At 44.8% G+C, this 17,912-nt stretch overlaps 3 protein-coding genes and 1 non-coding gene across 4 annotated transcripts; 2 read left to right on the top strand and 2 right to left on the bottom strand.

The window, feature by feature from the left end:
* Window positions 1–10,214: 10,214 nt before the first annotated feature.
* LOC9657131 (syntaxin-132) lies at window positions 10,215–12,146 on the bottom strand. The gene is made up of 12 exons (XM_002987109.2): window positions 11,837–12,146; window positions 11,676–11,768; window positions 11,558–11,614; window positions 11,446–11,494; window positions 11,287–11,375; window positions 11,159–11,232; window positions 11,062–11,104; window positions 10,938–10,998; window positions 10,778–10,881; window positions 10,647–10,727; window positions 10,518–10,583; window positions 10,215–10,466 (listed from the first exon to the last, which is right to left on the bottom strand). The coding sequence occupies exons 1-12, from the start codon at window positions 11,852–11,854 to the stop codon at window positions 10,290–10,292; spliced, it is 912 nt and encodes a 303-aa protein (XP_002987155.1). The 5' UTR covers window positions 11,855–12,146; the 3' UTR covers window positions 10,215–10,289.
* A 199-nt stretch (window positions 12,147–12,345) lies between these two features.
* TRNAG-GCC lies at window positions 12,346–12,416 on the bottom strand. The gene has a single exon. It is a non-coding gene; the product is annotated as a tRNA-Gly (tRNA).
* A 133-nt stretch (window positions 12,417–12,549) lies between these two features.
* LOC9657130 (cyclin-dependent kinase F-4) lies at window positions 12,550–15,458 on the top strand. Its single transcript, XM_024660922.1, has 16 exons — window positions 12,550–12,695; window positions 12,807–13,232; window positions 13,287–13,365; window positions 13,430–13,498; window positions 13,551–13,640; window positions 13,689–13,827; window positions 13,881–13,983; window positions 14,030–14,149; window positions 14,206–14,314; window positions 14,371–14,436; window positions 14,489–14,557; window positions 14,608–14,677; window positions 14,732–14,766; window positions 14,824–14,878; window positions 14,936–15,011; window positions 15,076–15,458. Exons 2-16 carry the CDS (start codon window positions 13,207–13,209, stop codon window positions 15,242–15,244), a joined length of 1,275 nt encoding a protein of 424 aa, XP_024516690.1. The 5' UTR covers window positions 12,550–12,695; window positions 12,807–13,206; the 3' UTR covers window positions 15,245–15,458.
* A 137-nt stretch (window positions 15,459–15,595) lies between these two features.
* LOC9657129 (protein KINESIN LIGHT CHAIN-RELATED 1) lies at window positions 15,596–17,871 on the top strand. The gene is made up of 3 exons (XM_002987188.2): window positions 15,596–16,542; window positions 16,640–17,589; window positions 17,660–17,871. The coding sequence occupies exons 1-3, from the start codon at window positions 15,904–15,906 to the stop codon at window positions 17,805–17,807; spliced, it is 1,737 nt and encodes a 578-aa protein (XP_002987234.2). The 5' UTR covers window positions 15,596–15,903; the 3' UTR covers window positions 17,808–17,871.
* Window positions 17,872–17,912: the final 41 nt, after the last annotated feature.

Below are 17,912 nucleotides of genomic sequence, written 5' to 3'. Positions count from 1 at the left end.
TATTATGGTGGGCGAGGAGGTGAAGAAAGTCTTCAAGACAAGAGTTGTCCGTCTAATAAAAGGCAACTCGCCCCTCCGATCTATCATATACATCTCCCACGCGCAGAATGTCAAGCAAGAAACGTGCTACAAATCGGGTCTGCACGAGACATTAGCACGAACACGGAAGCTCTGGGTTCAACTGAAGAAGCCACAAAAACCAGGACAAGGACGTGCACTAGCAACTAATGCCTGGCAAGTACGCCTCGTTGCATGTGGCATAGCATGTGGCCTCACACCATTTCCATTGCAGGAATTCTCGAGTCTTCTCTCGAAAACACTGGGGGTCAATGACACACTCAGCATCCATAACATTCTACTCGCGACAAAAGTTGTTTTTGACAAATGGGTAGATGTGCTGAGGAGGTACCATGACGGGGAGTTACTAAACTCAATAGGTGTGGAGGACGGCCGGAAGCCCAATGATTTGAAGCTCAACGCCTTGCGTTTCTCGCGGTCTCTAGACGACGACGACCTTCTGACAGTGGCTAATGCTCTTCTACGTGGTGAGGTAGTCTTCAACAAGACCAAAATGACTCCTGGCCATATTGTGACATACGAGGACTTATGCACGACTCTGAGAGCTCGTGCGCTATTGAAGGATTGGATCTTCGAGCAAGTGGCCATGGAGAGGGTGAGCATCGACACCACGCAAGAGATGATGGAAGCGCTGGATTTGTCAAATGAAGACATCGACGAGTACGTGAAGGGGGCCCCCAAGTTCATCGATCTGCTGCGGGATGCCACAAAAAGTAAAGCTGAGAAGTTGGATCAGTATCCAAATTTCATTAAGAGTGATGTCGACCGCCGGCTTCAGAAACAGCTCGACCCCGCAGCAGAGGCCTATCGAGAACCTTACCGGGTATACTTGAATTCGGATGAGGATCAAAGGTGGAGGAGCATCGTTTCCCGCGGAGATGAGCAGGTCAAGAACATCTTTTATGTGATGGACTTCACAAACGAGGAGATCACTCATGCAGACGAAGTCAGCTCCATCATTGACTTAATGGTGGGACTTGCGGAGGTGGAATCTTCAGTCCACTATATGATCTACGACTCCGAATCCTATCACAAGTTTTGGAAGGCCTTGAACGAGGTGAAGGCTCGGTTGAAAGGCAAGGAGATGCGGGAGATCCATGGGATAATGGCTAAGAAGAAGATACCGACGAATGTCTGAATCTTCACACTCGCCCTTGTTATTGGTCTTGCAGCAGAGTGGGACTGGAGTGACTTCCCAGCTTCGTTCGACAAGGCCGATCGAATTGATCTGAGGGAGGTCAATTTACCCGTGCCTGAGGAACTGAAGACGGCTATGGAGCTTTCCAATCCAAAGAAAGCTCCAGGTGCAGCATGGGAAATGCTCAGCTGGGTCTTCAACGCAATAGCGGGTGGGTCACCTGCTTCCGACTCCAAGGGCAAATGCGTTGTCGAGTACAACTGCGGCGGACTATTCTTTCGAGCCGCACTACTCAAGGGTGTCCTGTGTGTTGCGGTAACAAACTCCATTGAAGAGGTGACTTCAATGGAGCATATAATTACAGTTGCCAAAGAAAAACAGTATCTTCTCTGCGAACCTGGTGAGTACGCACTTTAAGTTTATATGTTATCTCACAAGCTTTGTATGCAGGAGCGTGGCCACCCCCAGATGCTGAAACGGCGTTAACAGCTACTGTTGAAGATACCCATGTTGGGCCGAGCTCACAACCTGCACAAGGTAAGGTCACGTGAGGCCTCACGCCATTTTGATTATAGATCATTGTGAATATTCAGACACGAGGACTGAAAAGCGCACTGGTGGCGCGTCGAAGAAGGACAAACAGACAAGCAATAGGAAAAAAGGAGGTACAAATTATATTTGCAATGGCGTGTGGTCTCATGCCATTCCTTGCAGGAGACACTTCTTCAAAGGCAAAACAGGCAAGCACTAGCCAAGCTCAAACTGACAGTGGTCATAAAAAACGAAAGCACATTGGACAGTCGTCGGGATCAGAGGCATTTGATTCGAAAAGGAAGAAGGGCAATGAAAAGATGATAGGTAATGCCTCGCAGTTATGGCGTGTGTGCTCATGCCATTCATTGCAGATCAAGGGCTGAGTGAAAGTAGGCAGTCACCACCTCCTGACTCAGATTCCTATGGCGGACTCCCCTTCCCCAATCTCAATGGAGAGGTACAATGGATGAGGGATGCTTTTCAAGTCAGGGCCACGTTTTTCCCATCTCATCGTCTTAGAAGGGTGCAAGAACGTGCAGAAACCATGTTAAGACAGTCGGGTGAGGATACAGTCCTAGGTCACGCACTAAAACAGGCTATGGATGTCTTGTATTTTGAGATGGAGACTTGGCCAGATGATTTTCCCAAGATGGTCCTGGAAGAACAAGCCATCCAGCCTGAGCAGCCTATGGAAGAAATGCAGGAGGGGGATGAGGAGCCAGAGAAAGATAATGAGCAGGAAGAGCAGAAGGACGAAGAGGAGGACAAAGAAAAGGAGGACGAAGAAGAGGAGGAAGAAGAGGACTTGGATGGTCCTCACAATAGTGACGATCACAATAACGACGACGATGATGATGACGACGATGGCCAGCCTGAGGTGGCCAAAGAGCAGCGGAGGAAGGTCATACAAGACAAACCATCAGGTAAATAATAGTACATCCATTCCTAACCTTTTACCATTTCTAACATTGTCCATGTAGGTCGCAGAGCAAATGGTAAGTAGAGATTATTCAGTTGAATTTACAAACTCTAGCCTTTAGTGTCGAGGAAGGATAGTGCCAAGCAAGGGTCGAAACGTATGTCCAATCCTTCAGAATCAGCAGTGCGCCCAAGTGATATCGGTCCTAGTTCCTCAATAGCAGTTGATGGTAAATACAGTATAGTCGATTCAATGTGCTAATGAGTTTGTTTTTAGTAGCACGGGAGGATACCATCTCAATCGAAGGGAGATATTTGGACATGCATATGGATCCGCCAGTGGACTCTACTTGGCTGCAAGAGTCATCAGAGCTGGTGGAGGCTACTATCCATATCAACGCCAAGCAAGCTGACCACGCTCCACTTGATGCTGCCCATACCACTAAGTCAATCTTGTCCACGTATCCAACTGACGGTGACCAGGCGCCATTGGACCCGCATGAGGCCGCCCCAGCCGCCGAGCCAGTCGTATCCTCATTTCCAACAGACTCAACTTGTGCCCAATCGTCCCGTTGGAACCTCCCTACACTGCCCCTGCTGCCTGTTTGGTCATGTCCACTTTGCTAACGGAGGCACCAGCTGAAATGGCGTGTGATCACACGCCATCGGAACCACCCCATGCCACTGTTGAGCTAGTTGTACCAGAGTCTACAGCTGAAATGGCATGTGCCCATACGCCATCGGATGCGATTGACCCCACATTGTAGAGGAGAGTATTTCCGCCCTTCACGTTTCCTCGACCAAAACCCTCTCAACGACCATCGGGAGCACCATTCGCTAATATTGTAGATGGTAAAATTGACTTGTACCATTTTTTATGCTGACGCATTTCATTTCATAGTCACGGCGAAGGTACTGTATCGTTTTTGATCTGAACGGTGTCCTTTTCTCCCATGAGCGTGGCTCGTCCTCGAATGTCACTGCACCCTCCAAAGCCTGCAGTCGCAAGTTGGTCAAAAGAGACAGATTCACATTAATCACACGGGAGAAACTGCGGGATCTAATAATGACCATGCGACACTTAAAACAGAGGGCCGGGTTCAATTTGCAATTGGGAGTTTGGACATCCATGATGCGCCACAATGCATTAACGTTGCTACAGATGATGCACGATCAGACGCGAGTAATATTACCATTTGACTTTCTCCTAACGCAGGAGGATTGCTTGACTATGGTCCATGTGAGGGGTAGCAAGCCCATCTTCGTCAAGCCAGAGGCTATAGTGATGAACCGGACTGCTAGGTCAAGTGAAATCCTCATCATCGATGACTCGCCGATTAAAACTGCAGCAAACACGCACACATATGCAGTGCACCCCATCTCTTGCAGTATGGAAACTAGGGAGAAGAAACCGTATGTTCTGGGGGACCTTGCAAAACGGCTTGGAGCAATGGTGATAGAGAACCGGCCAGTCCAGGAGGTGGCTGCAGAAATCAACCAAATGGCAGATGGAACGGTATATCAGAAGCCATTTGATCGGACAGACACCAGTCATCATTTATGGCATGTATATTGTCTAGCCAAGCACTATCCGCATCTCCATAATCTGCTCAACCGGATGGGTTCTTCGACCACTGAACATGAGCGTGGACGTATTAGAGAAGAGATGGCATTACTATTGGGTTTAAATCCTGATAGTGTGGAGAGTGATGAAATTCCAAGATTATTGTATAGGCGTTGGAGGCAAAAAATAACAGTCTGAGATGGCATGTATTTATTTAAAAATGTAACTTATTATGGCATGGGGTTCCATGTCATTGTATTAATATTAAAAGACAATTCTTTAAGAGGATTTGCATTATACTAAAAGTGTTACAGCATGTTATTGGAAGTCTACAAAGTTGTTTTATTAATAAGGGGAAAGTAAAGATTGAATGGGGACTTGGGCTCCACCTAGACTCGGAGCAACTGAGCCAATATTAAAAGGATGGAAAGAAATTGGACGACGATGACAAAGAGAAGAGAGAGGTGAAGCAGTGGCAGGGGGAGGAGAAGTGATTGAGTAGACATTTCCTTGTTTAAAATAAAATGGCATATGCCTCAATGCAGTTGAATTTTGTTATATTTATATACTATATAAAGGTTTGGAAACCTTATTTTACAAGTGGGATAATGACAATTCCCACTTTAACGAAATAGAGCTTAGGTGGAGAGTACACAATTGCCATTCAAGACTTTCTTTATTGCATATGTCCAGACTTTATAAAGTGTGAGGAAGATGAGAAGGTATACATTCCTTGCAAGCATTTTTCATTAACATCTTGCACTAGAATTTTGAAGTGGATATTCATATATACCAAGCAAGCCTTATTATTGCTGAGTTGAAAAAAACTTTTGGAGCTAACTAGATTTTCCAAAACTATTGATGTTTATTTTTTATCAATAATATAAAATTATTATACTTTAATTAATAAAAAAAAGTTTTTCATTTCACTTTTTATTTCATTTACTTGTGAGTGCTCTTTTTGCAATACTAGACATAGTACTCGGATGTCTCTATTTCTGTCTTTACCATCTCAAAAAATATTTTATGGTAGTCTTTCGGGTACATGATGGTACAGTGTGTTGTAAGAACATATATGCCATCATACTAATCATTGCCATTGTTTTCACCAGAAGCTAGAAAATAAATAAAGCATTTCTTAAAAGTTAAGAAATTGCAATTATCTAAAACAAGTAGGAGAGCATTATTTTTCATTCAATTTGTTACATCTTTTGTTATTGAATTTGATCACTATCTTCACTATCCTCTTTTTTTTTCTCTTGTGTGGTTTAGTTGGGATAGCTATTGCATTTCTTAGCCCTTAAACCCTAGAAAAAAAGATTGCAAGCATTAAATTACTAACACTAGAACTCACAGATATTTATATGTATTTCCCTCTCTTCAAATGAGAGTGAATAGAGATTCATAAATTCTAGATAATATGATATAATAAAACCCCTCAAGAATGTATTCTAGAAAAGAATCAAATCTCTATTTTATATACAAAAAGCTTATATCAATGGTTGTTTTTTTTCCTTTCAAACAATTATATAGTTTTATATAGAATTTTATTTAAAATTTAATAATTTTTAAATTCTGATAAACCTAACATTTATTAGTTATAAAGCATAGAGTACAGAATTAAGAAAGAAATAAAAATACTTTTTTAGCAAATATTTTATTTTATGTTCTAACAAACATCCCTATTATGGTATGTAAGTGTATGAAACATGGAAAGGGAATACAGAAAATGTGCATATCAATTAGCTTAAAAACTCTAGCTTATACAAGAGCGAGTGGTCCAGATTGAAACCAATCTGATGGTTACCAAAAACACACTATACTAATATTAGTATATGGCATTGTAGCCATACACTTGAACCTCACATCATCCCCTCCTTTCGAAATAATAGAAAACCATCGCCAGGATCTAAAGGAACGTGAAGAGGAAGCATCGGTAGATCTGTAGGTGGTACTAGCTGTTCTTGATCCCTTTATATGAAGTGTTTCAACCGCTGTATATGCACAATTTCTGAAGAATTGGCTTGTTGGATGTCATGCCGAACCTCATAAACTTGTGATCCAACTTGCCACAACACCAGATACGGTCTTTTCCACTAAGTAAGGAGCCCCTTAAATAAACCACATATCGTAACATGAGAAAAATGGACTAACACCACGTCATCCACTTTGCACTCCGCAGGTGGATAATGATAGGAGTTATAATGCCATTGTTGTCCCACTTGTATGGGGCCTAAGTGTTTAGTAGACTCTACTTGGACAAGTGGAAGAATGCTCGTCAAATACTAATCCCATGACTTAGCATCAGTAGCTCGTGGCAATCACAAAGGTAAATCTAACTCTATTGGTAATATTGGATTATGACCATATAGAAGTTTATATGGTGAAGCACCAATAAAACTCTACACTCCTATGATATATGCATACCGAAGACACGGCAAATAACCATTCCAATCCAAATGCTAAAAGTTCATGTATTTCGTGATCATTTCTTTGAATGTCCGAACAAGCCGTTCTACCAAACTGTCTGACTGTGGATGATAAGCACTAGTGAAAGTGTGGTATATCCCCAACCAAGACGTCAAAACATAAAATGCCTCAGCCATAAATGCGAGACCATTATCCGGAAGAATCTGCTCTGGACAAGAATGCTAGAACACCATTCAATTGAGGAGGAAGTATCCAACAACAATTGTAGAGGCACTAGCAAGAGCACCCCCAACGAGTCAAATAGTCATAAGCAATAATAACGTATTCATTACTAGCAGTCGATTGTGGAAAAGGTCCCATAAGATCAAACGTCACCAACTCAAATGAACGAGAAACTACAATTGACTCCAACTATTTTTCCACGGCATGAGGGGGAGTATTATGATCTTGGCACCAAATGCAGCTACACACATACCGAATAACATCATGTCGCATCTCTGGCCAATAGAAAGACCTACACTGCTTCTCGATCACACGACGATGTCCCATATGCCTGCCTAAAACAGGAGAATCATGGTAGACATGGAAAAACCGTGGAATAAAGATGAAAGGCATCACCAGCCGTAAAGGATCATTAAAATCCGTCCCTATAAATAAAGAAGGCTATTTTCAAGGTGATATTGAGAATGGAAATGCTGGAATGGCAAGTTATTAGTAAGTGATCCAAGATTCTTAAACCCATCTCGAAGCCTTTGAATCCATGGCTCAATCTTTTGAGCCTCGCGAACCTCATCAAGAGAAGGTAGATCTTGCTTTACACATTGTGAACATTGAACATTAAGTATAACAACTGTTGACGGCAAAGAATCCTTGTCTAGAAAATCCACAGATGCTAGAATAATAGGCTCATTAGAAACATGAGAAGAGAGTGGAGAATGAAGAGGAACTCGAGAAAGGGCATTAGTATCAGCTATAAAACTCCCTAGGTGATGAACAACATCAAAATCATATATTTAGAATTTCAAAGCCCACTAAACAGTACGACCAACTAGGTTCTTTTGTTTCAATAATGAAGTAACGATAGCATAATCACTTTTAAGTAATATCTGAAAACCATATAGATATGCATGAAGTTTCTCGAAACCCTAGACTGCTACTAAATACTTCTTCTCTGTCATGGAGTAATTCACCTCTGCTGGTTGTAATGTGTGGCTTATATATGCAATAGGATGGTGTTGACCAGGCACACTCGAGTTCTTTTGCATCAACACACCTCCAAAACCAATATCAGAAGCATCTACGCGTAAAATAAAATGTCGAGTGTAGTCAGAATATACCGAAATCGAAAGAGTTGTCAATAGCGCTTTGAAATCCACGAACACCCACTCACAATCTAGAGACTAGATGAAAGATGATATTAATGACTTCAACAATGCTCACAACAATGCAATGCGATTTCAAATATGATCCACAAAATGACCAAGATATTGCACCTTGCCTAAAAGTAGGGAAGGGTTTAGGGTTGGAAAGAGGTTGGCATGGTCAACCAACTTAAGGCATAATCTAGCTCTAGTTTACATGCATAGTCCTATTCTACATTTGCCATACTAAATGGTGAAATACCCATATTTTTGCATTAGGCCACACACTTCGGAGTAAGGAACTTTAGAATAGCCACAAGTTTGTTAGGATCAACTTACAAACACTCACGAGAAATACAGTCCCCAAGATGAGTTGTGTCCTTGGACCCAAACATGCACTTCAATTGCTTCAGCTTTAAACTAACGTCCCATAGCCAATCCAATATTTTATAAACATCATGAATGTGTTTCTCCCACATCCCTTCAAAGTGGATCAAGACATCATCAATGAAGTTAGTTGTCACTTCTGGCATATCGCAAAAAACCTTATCCATCATCCGTTGGAAAGTTGCTAGAGCATTGTTCAAACCAAATAGCATCACCAAGAACTCGTACAAACCAAATGGTATATGAAAAGCAATCTTAGGAACATCTTCTTCGGCCAGAAGCAAGATCTAATTTGGTGAATTAACGACATCACCCCAAACGATCTAAGAGATCAGCAGTGTGAGGAAGAAGGTACACATCTAGGATCGTCACTTCATTTAACGGATGATAGTCAATGTAAAAACAAATACTCCTATCAGGCTTTGTCACAAGATGAGGTTCATATGCTTAAAGACTTCGTAACTTCTGAATAACACCCTTCTCTAATATCTCTTTGACATTTGCACGTAAAATCTTGATCTCTTTGGGTGACCGATGACAAATGGGAACCTTAATTGGACAAGCATCCCTAGTTGGAATCAGATGACATATGGCAATCTTGGCCCCAGACAATAGGTCAAACTCAAAGAGATTAGAATACTCCTTTATGAGCCGATCAACGACTGCAACACAAAAATTGTCAGAGGGATCGAAAAAGGGAAGAGCAAAATAAAATAGAAATATAGAAAGAAGTAGTGGGGGGACAAAAGTAATGGAAGCAAAGGTAGAAGCAAAAAGACGAAGAAATACGGAAGTGAGAGGAATGAATGAAATATAAAGAAGTATAAGACAAGGGGGAAAGCCTCAAAGTCACACTTGGCACGATTGTGTTGCAACCAATCCATACAAAGTATGAGGTCTAAAGCTTGACTTGGCACCACCCACAATGATTACAACTTAAGCTTGAGATCACCCACATGCACAATTAAGTCCACTTCATCCCGTGCACATGCATGTGTACAACTATTGCCATAACTGACTCCACTGCATGACATAAGTGTAGACGACAACGTGTGGCAACAAGTCGAGCAATAAAAGACAAACTCGAACCTGTATTAACCAATATAGAGAGAAAAATAGGAGATCATTTGCTATAAAAATGAGCTTGGAAAGTAAACACTAGATAAACTAGTGCCGAGTGAACCTCTTGATGATACTCCCGAAAGAAATATAGAAGGGTCACTAACTTATTTGTGCAAAGTCCTTTCAGTACTCGCGCAATTCCTCGTTTCCCAGATGCATCTCGATGTCCAAACCTTCCACTGCAGCAGCACCAACAAGATGTTGTTGACGCCAAGGTCTCCACCCAAGAAATAGTGGCTGCCAATCTGGAAAATGTTGACAACGCTGATAAGTGACAATTTTTTGTGAATTTTTTGTGTGACAATGCAACTGCTAATTTACGAAGATGTCTACAGTAGGGCATCTTTTTCCTTTTCTCACAGGATTTGGAAAGTATCAATCCTTATTATTCAGTGACTGTTTTGTAGGTGCTATCATCTTATACCAGAAGAAAGAGTTTATCTGATCTTGAAGTCAGTGAAGCTTGCTAAACTCAAGGACCTTTTATTCGAATCAGTCCAGAAGAAAACACAGCCATGTACCTAAGGAGAAATATCATGTAGTATCATACTGCCGAGAATCGGCTAAACACTTTCTAGATTGAATTTGTGAAAGAAACGTTCCTCATTGAGGTACTTCGCAATAAACTCACAAACAAAGAACAACTACTCATCCTTTTACAAAGATTTTCAGCACAAGTAAATCGTGTAAATATGGTCACCTTGTTACTGTAAAAATCGATCAAACAACACGATGCGTGCTTGCTAGCGTAAGACATCTATCTCCCGTTAGACTTGCTTTGCCAGGGCTTTACGACACCTACAACAATGACAGCGATCACTATTAGAAGTATGATGATGGCAATGCACATCCATTTCCTCTTGCTGCGTTGCAACTGCTTGGTCCTCTTGAGAGCGCTCGTGCCCGCCTGGACGTGATCCACCGCCTTGGAAACCTGCGCAAGATCGATCGATCAATTTTTAAAAGTTTTGAGGGTGATTCTTACTTGTGTTTCTATGTTGTCCAGCATCTCTCCCTGCGCCTCAACGAGGACAGCCATATCCAAGAATATCTGCAGCGAAGGAAACGCACAGTGAGATTCTTGGCACGAAAGTTTTTTGTTTCTCTTGTATACCTGATGGAGCTCGAGCAGTTTCTTTTCCATGTCCTTGACTGCGTCGTGTCTTTCCTGGATTTCGGCTACGGTATCTAAAATCTGTAGCAACGAGCTTGTTACGAACGAGCTTGTTCCAGAGATAAAATCACCTGTCCACGCCCTTGTTCTTGGATGGCTTTTTGGAATATTGATTCACTATCACCAGTTTCAATCAGCTGCTCTATCATATCCTCTTCTGGCCTTTTACCAGTGACTGGAAGAACAAGTTTTAGTTCTATAAGCGAAAGAAACAATGTCCTCTTCACTCACCAGTAAAGATTCTTCTTTCGACAACTTCTCTGTACTCGTCCTGGAATTTCTGTCGTAAGTCCTGAGACAAAACCCAGTTTTACATTATTAGCCTTTTCTTTCTTTACGAAGATAGCTGGCTTACTTGGAACTCTCCCATGAGGTCTTTTAGCTTCTTCTTGAGAGTTCTGTTAAGAATTGATAATCATTGAACCAAGCACGAAAACTATAGATCGACATACGCAGTCATCGACATCCTTTGCCTGTCAATACTCGATCCTTCCCCACATCCCGGTTTCTTACGATTAGATATATTCTGCGAAAAGTATAAAACCAGAGACTGATCCACCAAATCAACCAGAAAACTCACAGATTTATCCAACGCCTCCAGCTTCACTTTGATCTTTCGCGCGGCTTTGCTAACCTCATCAACGTCCGCTTCCATCCGCTTCTTTAAAGCTGCGTAGTGGGGAAAGACAAGGGCATTGATGTTAGAAAAGAATTTTTCCAACACCCCTCACTGACGAACCTTTCATTGCTGCCGCCTTGGTGACCGTCTTAGATTCCTCGTGTGCTTCCTGAAATGATTCCGGTCACAAGGCGTCTCAAGAACAAGGAAAAAAAAAAAAAGAGATCACTACCTGTAGCTTGTGAAGGTTTTTTCTAATCTGTCCCATTGAGGTAGTGATATGTCCAACCTGATGAGAAAATCCCCGATGAATAAAAAATTCTCTTTTCCAGGAAGGCATAGACACGAACCTCTTGAAGGAAATCCTCCATCCCTGTGTTAGCGACCCCGGCTTCCAGGTCTCCATTTGAGTCGCCGCTGATCCTAGCTTGCGGCGAAGAACCCTGGAAGAAAGAAGATCAAGACAAACTTTCAAAACCAAGAGAGCTTTCCAGCCGATGGGGGTTTCTACCGCTAGAAGATCGTTCATGCTGCTAATCCACCGCGCGAAGAATTCCTTCCGAAATATCACCCGCAGCTCCGATCGCAGCTAGAACCCTGAAATCCCTTGGAAGTAGACCGATCGATCGATCGATCCGTCTGATGGAATTCCCAATGCGCAGGGACTGGCTGGCGCTAGATCATGGAAGAGACGATCGATCGCTCGCTCACAGCGCCTCGCTCGACTACAAGATCGATGATGCGTAACGTGCCAGCGCGATCGGCCCCGTTGCCTCCGCCATGACCCACAAAACTAGGGCTTCCTCTTCTAGCTCCTTTTATTTTCCACTCTTTTGCTTCCACTCACGACTTTAGTTTAAAGACCCATCTAATTAATTGTCGTGTTTCTGGGATCCATTTGTCCGATTGATCGATTCTTACAGTCTTGGAATGAAACCATTAGCAATCAAAGAGATAAAACTTCTAAGAACAAAATAATGTATTGAAGCCAATAAAAAGATTATTCATGTGGTGGAAAAATGCACTGCCCGGGAATCGAACCCGGGTCTGTTCCGTGGCAGGGAACTATTCTACCACTAGACCAGCAGTGCTCGTATGTGTATGGAAGCCCGCAAAAACATAGTTTGATATTTGAAAGGGAATAGTTTTACGCGCAAAATAGTTTTCGATTTTGCTTTTGACGGCCCAATCCAACGGCGGCACCACCAAGAAAAAAATTCACTGTCCTTATTAGGGCTGGCCAGGAGCAAGGGCTAGGGTTTGGCGGCGTCGGGGGGTGGGGCAACAGTGCAGCAAGGCGGCGGCAGGCATCAATCTCTCCAGGCGCCTCCAGGCGCCGGGCTGGATCGGCACGTTTCACAATTCCTGGGGTAAGTAGAGCAGCAGTAGCGCCCAAAATTCTCGCCCTCTAGAACTCCTCGCGGATTTTCTCGCGGCAAGCTTGCTCGAATCAGCTGGCTGACGGTGGATTTTACTTGCAGAATTGTGGTGCCTGAGCCCATGAGCATAGAAGGAATGCCAATCATCTATGGTGTTGGGCGGTTTGCACCGCCTCCAATTGTTAGGCTGGCGAAAGGGGGCATAGTTTGGACGGGACTAGGAGGGCTGTTGATGCAGCGTCATGGATGAGTCGTGCTTTTGGCAGCAGTTGTCCTGCTGCGATGACAAATCGTCATGGTTCTGCCGGTTCTGAAATGGACGAAGCTGCTCGATGCGTCCTAGGCTCTAGTTTTTGCGGTTTAGTCCTCCGGGATGGAGGATCTCGGTACCCGGCTCGCAGATGGAAGACATCGTTAGAACGTACTTCAGATATTTTCAGCTACCGTATTTATGTAGAGGGGGGTTTCAGCAGCTCAGGAAAGGCCTAATCGTAACAGTTGAATGCACAAGACCTCAATCATGCAAAGGTATGTCCTCCTTTGTTTCAGTGGAGCAAACAGCGATTTTGTTGTTCTTTCTAGGTACAAAGTAATCAAGCAATTGGGGGACGGTACTTATGGAACTGTTTGGAAGGCTGTGAATAAAGTTACTAATGAGACTGTAAGTGGAATCCGTCTTCCATTCCTTTTCTTCTCTGTACTAAACTTGAGTTTCGTTTATTCAGGTTGCTATAAAAAAAATGAAAAGAAAATACCTTTCTTGGGACGAGTGCATGAACCTGAGGGAGGTGAAGGTTTGTGTCCTTGAAATTTTTCTTGCTGGCCTTATCTTTTCTCTTCTTACAGTCGCTGCGGAAGTTGAACCATCCGAATATAGTCAAGCTGAAGGAGGTTATCCGGGAAAATAACGAGCTATTCTTCGTTTTTGAGTATATGGTATTATATTTCTGCTTCCCATTTTCGGCGACTCACTTTTACTTGCAGGAGTGCAATCTTTACCAAATGATGAAGGACAGGCAGAAGCTATTTCCAGAAGCAAAGATACGGAATTGGTGCTTTCAGGTGTTGCAGGGTCTGGCTTATATGCATCGCGAGGGATACTTTCACCGAGATCTGAAGCCAGGTTTGTCTTTTGTTTATATCTACTCGCTCTTACCTTGTTTCTTTCTTTTGTAGAAAATTTACTTGTTACGGTCGATGTTATCAAAATTGCCGATTTTGGTCTTGCACGTGAAGTGCGGTCTCGGCCACCATACACGAATTACGTCTCTACTCGATGGTAGCTTCTTTTGTTGTTCGTTGCGTAATCTTATGCTTTACCTCAGGTACCGTGCTCCGGAGGTGTTACTGCAGTCGTCTCTGTACAACTCTGCGGTCGACATGTGGGCAATGGGTGCTATCATGGCTGAGCTTTTCAATCTCAGGCCTATCTTTCCTGGCGCTAGGTAATTTCGCAGTCTATTGGACGCCATCGCTTACCATTTTTTTACCATCTGTGCAGTGAAGCGGATGAAATATATAAGATCTGTAGTGTTTTGGGCAATCCATCTCAAGCTACTTGGCCAGATGGAATGAAACTTGCAAAATGCATGAATTTCCGCTTCCCGCAGGTCTGCTGATACTCTGCTTTATGATCATCACATTCTAAGAAGGATTCTTTTTCCAGTTCGTGCCAGCTAATCTTTCGGCTCTTGTGCCCTCCGCGAGTGCTGAGGCGATTGATCTGATGAAGGTAGAAAAATCTTTTCGAGGTGTGGTTGGTCTTAAAAGTGCCACCTTGGCAGGCTATGTTCGCTTGGGATCCTTTGAAAAGGCCGACGCCATCGCAGGCCCTGCAACATCCGTTTTTCCAGGTTTGTTCTTTATCCATGTTTTGTACCGAAGCAATAAAACCTTTGTGTAGGTGGGTGCGTGTATACCACCCTCGATTCCGTTCCAGGAACTTCGTGAAAACAAAGTAGCTCTTGCAAAAGGTACTGTTTCAGAATCCGCTTTTTCTTGACTCATTCCGATCGTCTTCTTCGCAGTTACATCTCAGCCTGTCAAGGGTGAAGTGACAGCGGTATGTTCGTCTTTCTCGTTTTCCCTTTCGACTTTACTAACTATGAATCTCGTGCAGGCCCGAAGCAGCCTCATAAGGCAGGCGCGCTACAGGCCGTTCGTGAATCCATCTGGTAAGCTTGTCGCTTCTCGCCGTTCTCTCCTTTTATCCCTGACAAACGGACTCTCAGACGTGTACCGGGCTCCACCTCCAGCATATGTGTCGCCTCTGTTGAATCCAACCGATCTCAAGGATTCGTTTAGGAGGTCTGCTCGTCTTTTTTATTTAAACTCACCGCACAGAGAATCTAAACTCTGGATTATTGTGCAGTCAGATTGCGCTTGGAGGAGCCGAGAAGATATCCTCACAAGCCAGTGGCAAGCAACAACACTGCAATGACTACTTCCAGTCAGTGAAGCCGCACTTTGGTCACGCTCCCTATGGAGCGGCGGCTTTCGGCTACAGCGATTTGGCTGGAGTGCCTCCTTCTAGGTACTAAGATTTGGCGAGTGGTTTTAAGTTTGATCTCTGCCAGGCCCGGCGTAAGCATAAGTTCTCTCCTGCGAGAAGAGGAAACTAAACTAAGGTGCTTTGATACTAGAGGAAGCATTCTCTGATTTGATGCTGGGCTGGATGGAGATGGTGTGGTTTTTAAGAACTAAATAAGCTGGGAATGGAAGTGCTTTAATGTTTGTGAAAGAAGTTGGCTGGCAAACAATGTCTTGTAGCAAATGGAACATTGAATTTTCTTGCTTCATGCCTTTCTCTATTGGCCAGAGTGTGACATTGTACCAACGTGGCCAATAGAAAAATATATCCTTCGTCGCTAGAACGAAAGGAAAAGAGTGTGATCTTTGGCTGGGTTCCACTTCCAGCCTTTAAAAATGCGATTTTGATAGCAATTCATGGAAGATCTAAGTGATAATCAAAAGCTGCATCGTGAGATGGAAAGAAAAGATCCAACCACATTGGTGTTGATTGATGTGATGATAAACTTTCTTCAAAGTAATTGGTGGATTGACTTGCAAGGGAGATGGAAGAGAAAAGAAATCCTTTTCTAGAGCCAATTTGTGCTCTTCCAATGGGAATTTGTGCTCTTCCAATGGGTGTACCAGTCCACGGGAGATCTAGCAGTGCTGAGCAGTGAATTTGGAGAGAATGGAGAGTAAGAGCGCAGATTTCAAGGACAAGGAGAACACGAATCGCGGCGCCAATGCCAGGATCACCAGCGGCAGGAGGAGCAATCCACCGGAATTGCCGCGGATCGTGCCTGGCAGCCCCAACAAGCCGCCGCGCGGGAGCAAGGAGACGATCCGGAGGAGCTCCAACCCCAAGGGCCAATCCCCCGCGCGATCCTTCGCCCCCATTTCCGCGGCGGCGCTCAAGAGCCTCTCCAAATCCATCAGCGGCGCCACCGCGCCGCAGAGGGCGCTGGACTACGCGCTCCAGGCGGTGAAATTCTTCGAGGAGGACGAGCAATCGGGCGGCAATTCGATCGAGCTGGCCATGAGTCTCCACGCGCTGGCCGCTGTCCACTGCCGGCTCCGCCAATTCGGCGACGCCATCGCCGCGCTGGAGCGCTCGATTAGGGCTCCTGACGCTGGCCGGGGCACCGAGCACGCGCTCGCGATCTTCAGCGGCTACATGCACCTGGGCGACACCTATGGATTGATGGGCCGGCACCCCGAATCACTCCAGGCGTATCACACCGCACTGGATCTCCAGAAGAAGGCCGTGGGCGATCGAGATCCCGGCGTCGCGCAGACTTGCCGCTATCTCGCCGAGGCCCACTTGCAAGTAAGCTCCAATTCTCGCGAATTCTCCGCGAATTCGCGTCCCCGATCGTCGCCCCCTCTAGCCCTAATCGTTCGTTCGTTCGTTCTTCTTCCTCTAGAACTTGGAATTCGACGAGGCCGAGGCAATGTGCCTGGAGCTGCTCCAGATCCACGCGCACATCGGACGGCCGGGATCAGTTGAGGAGGCCGCGGATCGACGGCTCATGGCGCTCATCTGTGGCGGGAAGGGCCAGCATGACGTGGCGCTCGAGTACCTCGTCCTTGCCAGCATGTCACTCATCCAATCCAACGGCCACGATCTCGAGGTGGCGGCCGTGGAGGCGAGCATTGGCGACACCTACGTTGCCCTAGGGCGTTTCGACGATGCGGTGTTTGCCTACCAGAAGGCGCTCACGGTCTTCAAATCCGCGAGAGGGGAAGATCACGCGTCGGTGGCGTCGATCTATGTGAGTCTCGCCGATCTCTACCTCAGAACAGGCAAGAATCGCGAATGCCGCACGTATTGCGAGACGGCGCTCAAGCTCTTCACCAAGAACGAGGGTTTGATCCAGGGGAGTAGAATCCCGCGGCAGCAGCAGGCGCTGGACGAGATTATCAGCGGATTGACAGAGATCGCGGCGCTGTATGGCGCGCTGGACGAGCCGGAGCGCGCGATCCAGCTGCTGGGCAGCGTGCTCGACGCGATCGAGCCGGCGGCGCAGTATAATCTCGGGCAGCAGAGCGCCGTGGCCGCGATCGAGGCGCAGATGGGGATTCTCTACTACGTTCTTGGAAAATTCGGCGAGGCGCTTGTGACTTTCAAGAGCGCGGTGATGAAGATCAAGGCGGCGTCGCCGGATCAGGCTTGTTTGCCCGAGAAGAAGATGGTGTTCTTGGGATTGCTGCTCAATCAAATGGGGCTGGCGTGCGTGGAGCTGTACGAGATTGTGGATGCCGGGGAGTGCTTCCAGGAGGCGAGGAGCTTGCTGGAGCAGGCGTGTGGGATCGATCACCCGGACACCATCGATGTGAGCATGAACTTGGCGGCCACCTACGATGCTCTTGGGAGGTGGGATTTCGTTTCTTTTGGTTTGGTTTGCAAGAGCTCTCCGTGATCTTGGTGAATTGGTGTGTTGCAGATTGGATGAAGCAATCATCTTGCTACAGAGTATCATCAAGATCAAAGAGGAGAAGCTTGGAGTTGGGTGTGAAGAGATTGAAAGTGAGAGGAAGAGGTTGAATGAATTGATCAAGGAGAGAAGTAGACAAGTAAACCCTAAACCTTAGAGTTATAATATATTTTAAATATGTTTTGTGTATTCTTAAACTTGAGTTGAAAGTTATTTTGAAAGTGATTGCTCATCAATTATATTCCACGTAATATTTATTAAT

Source organism: Selaginella moellendorffii, unplaced genomic scaffold (genome assembly GCF_000143415.4).
Source record: "Selaginella moellendorffii unplaced genomic scaffold, v1.0 SELMOscaffold_79, whole genome shotgun sequence".
Lineage (NCBI taxonomy): Eukaryota > Viridiplantae > Streptophyta > Lycopodiopsida > Selaginellales > Selaginellaceae > Selaginella > Selaginella moellendorffii.
The sequence above is the reverse complement of the archived record's forward strand: the minus strand, read 5'-3'. Positions and strand labels throughout refer to the sequence as shown.

What these genes read in the sequence shown, in the direction of transcription:
- LOC9657130 (XM_024660922.1), top strand. Translation starts at nt 13,207, where the DNA reads ATGCACAAGACCTCAATCATGCAAAG. An exon ending in AAGACCTCAATCATGCAAAG is followed by an intron (nt 13,233 to 13,286) that starts GTATGTCCTCCT and finishes TGTTCTTTCTAG; the next exon opens with GTACAAAGTAATCAAGCAAT. An exon ending in CAAAGTAGCTCTTGCAAAAG is followed by an intron (nt 14,678 to 14,731) that starts GTACTGTTTCAG and finishes TCTTCTTCGCAG; the next exon opens with TTACATCTCAGCCTGTCAAG.
- LOC9657129 (XM_002987188.2), top strand. Translation starts at nt 15,904, where the DNA reads ATGGAGAGTAAGAGCGCAGATTTCAAGGACAAGGAGAACACGAATCGC. An exon ending in TCGCCGAGGCCCACTTGCAA is followed by an intron (nt 16,543 to 16,639) that starts GTAAGCTCCAAT and finishes TTCTTCCTCTAG; the next exon opens with AACTTGGAATTCGACGAGGC. An exon ending in ACCTACGATGCTCTTGGGAG is followed by an intron (nt 17,590 to 17,659) that starts GTGGGATTTCGT and finishes GGTGTGTTGCAG; the next exon opens with ATTGGATGAAGCAATCATCT.
- LOC9657131 (XM_002987109.2), bottom strand. An exon ending in AAAACCTTCACAAGCTACAG is followed by an intron (nt 11,495 to 11,557) that starts GTAGTGATCTCT and finishes GAATCATTTCAG; the next exon opens with GAAGCACACGAGGAATCTAA. An exon ending in AACTGCTCGAGCTCCATCAG is followed by an intron (nt 10,584 to 10,646) that starts GTATACAAGAGA and finishes CCTTCGCTGCAG; the next exon opens with ATATTCTTGGATATGGCTGT.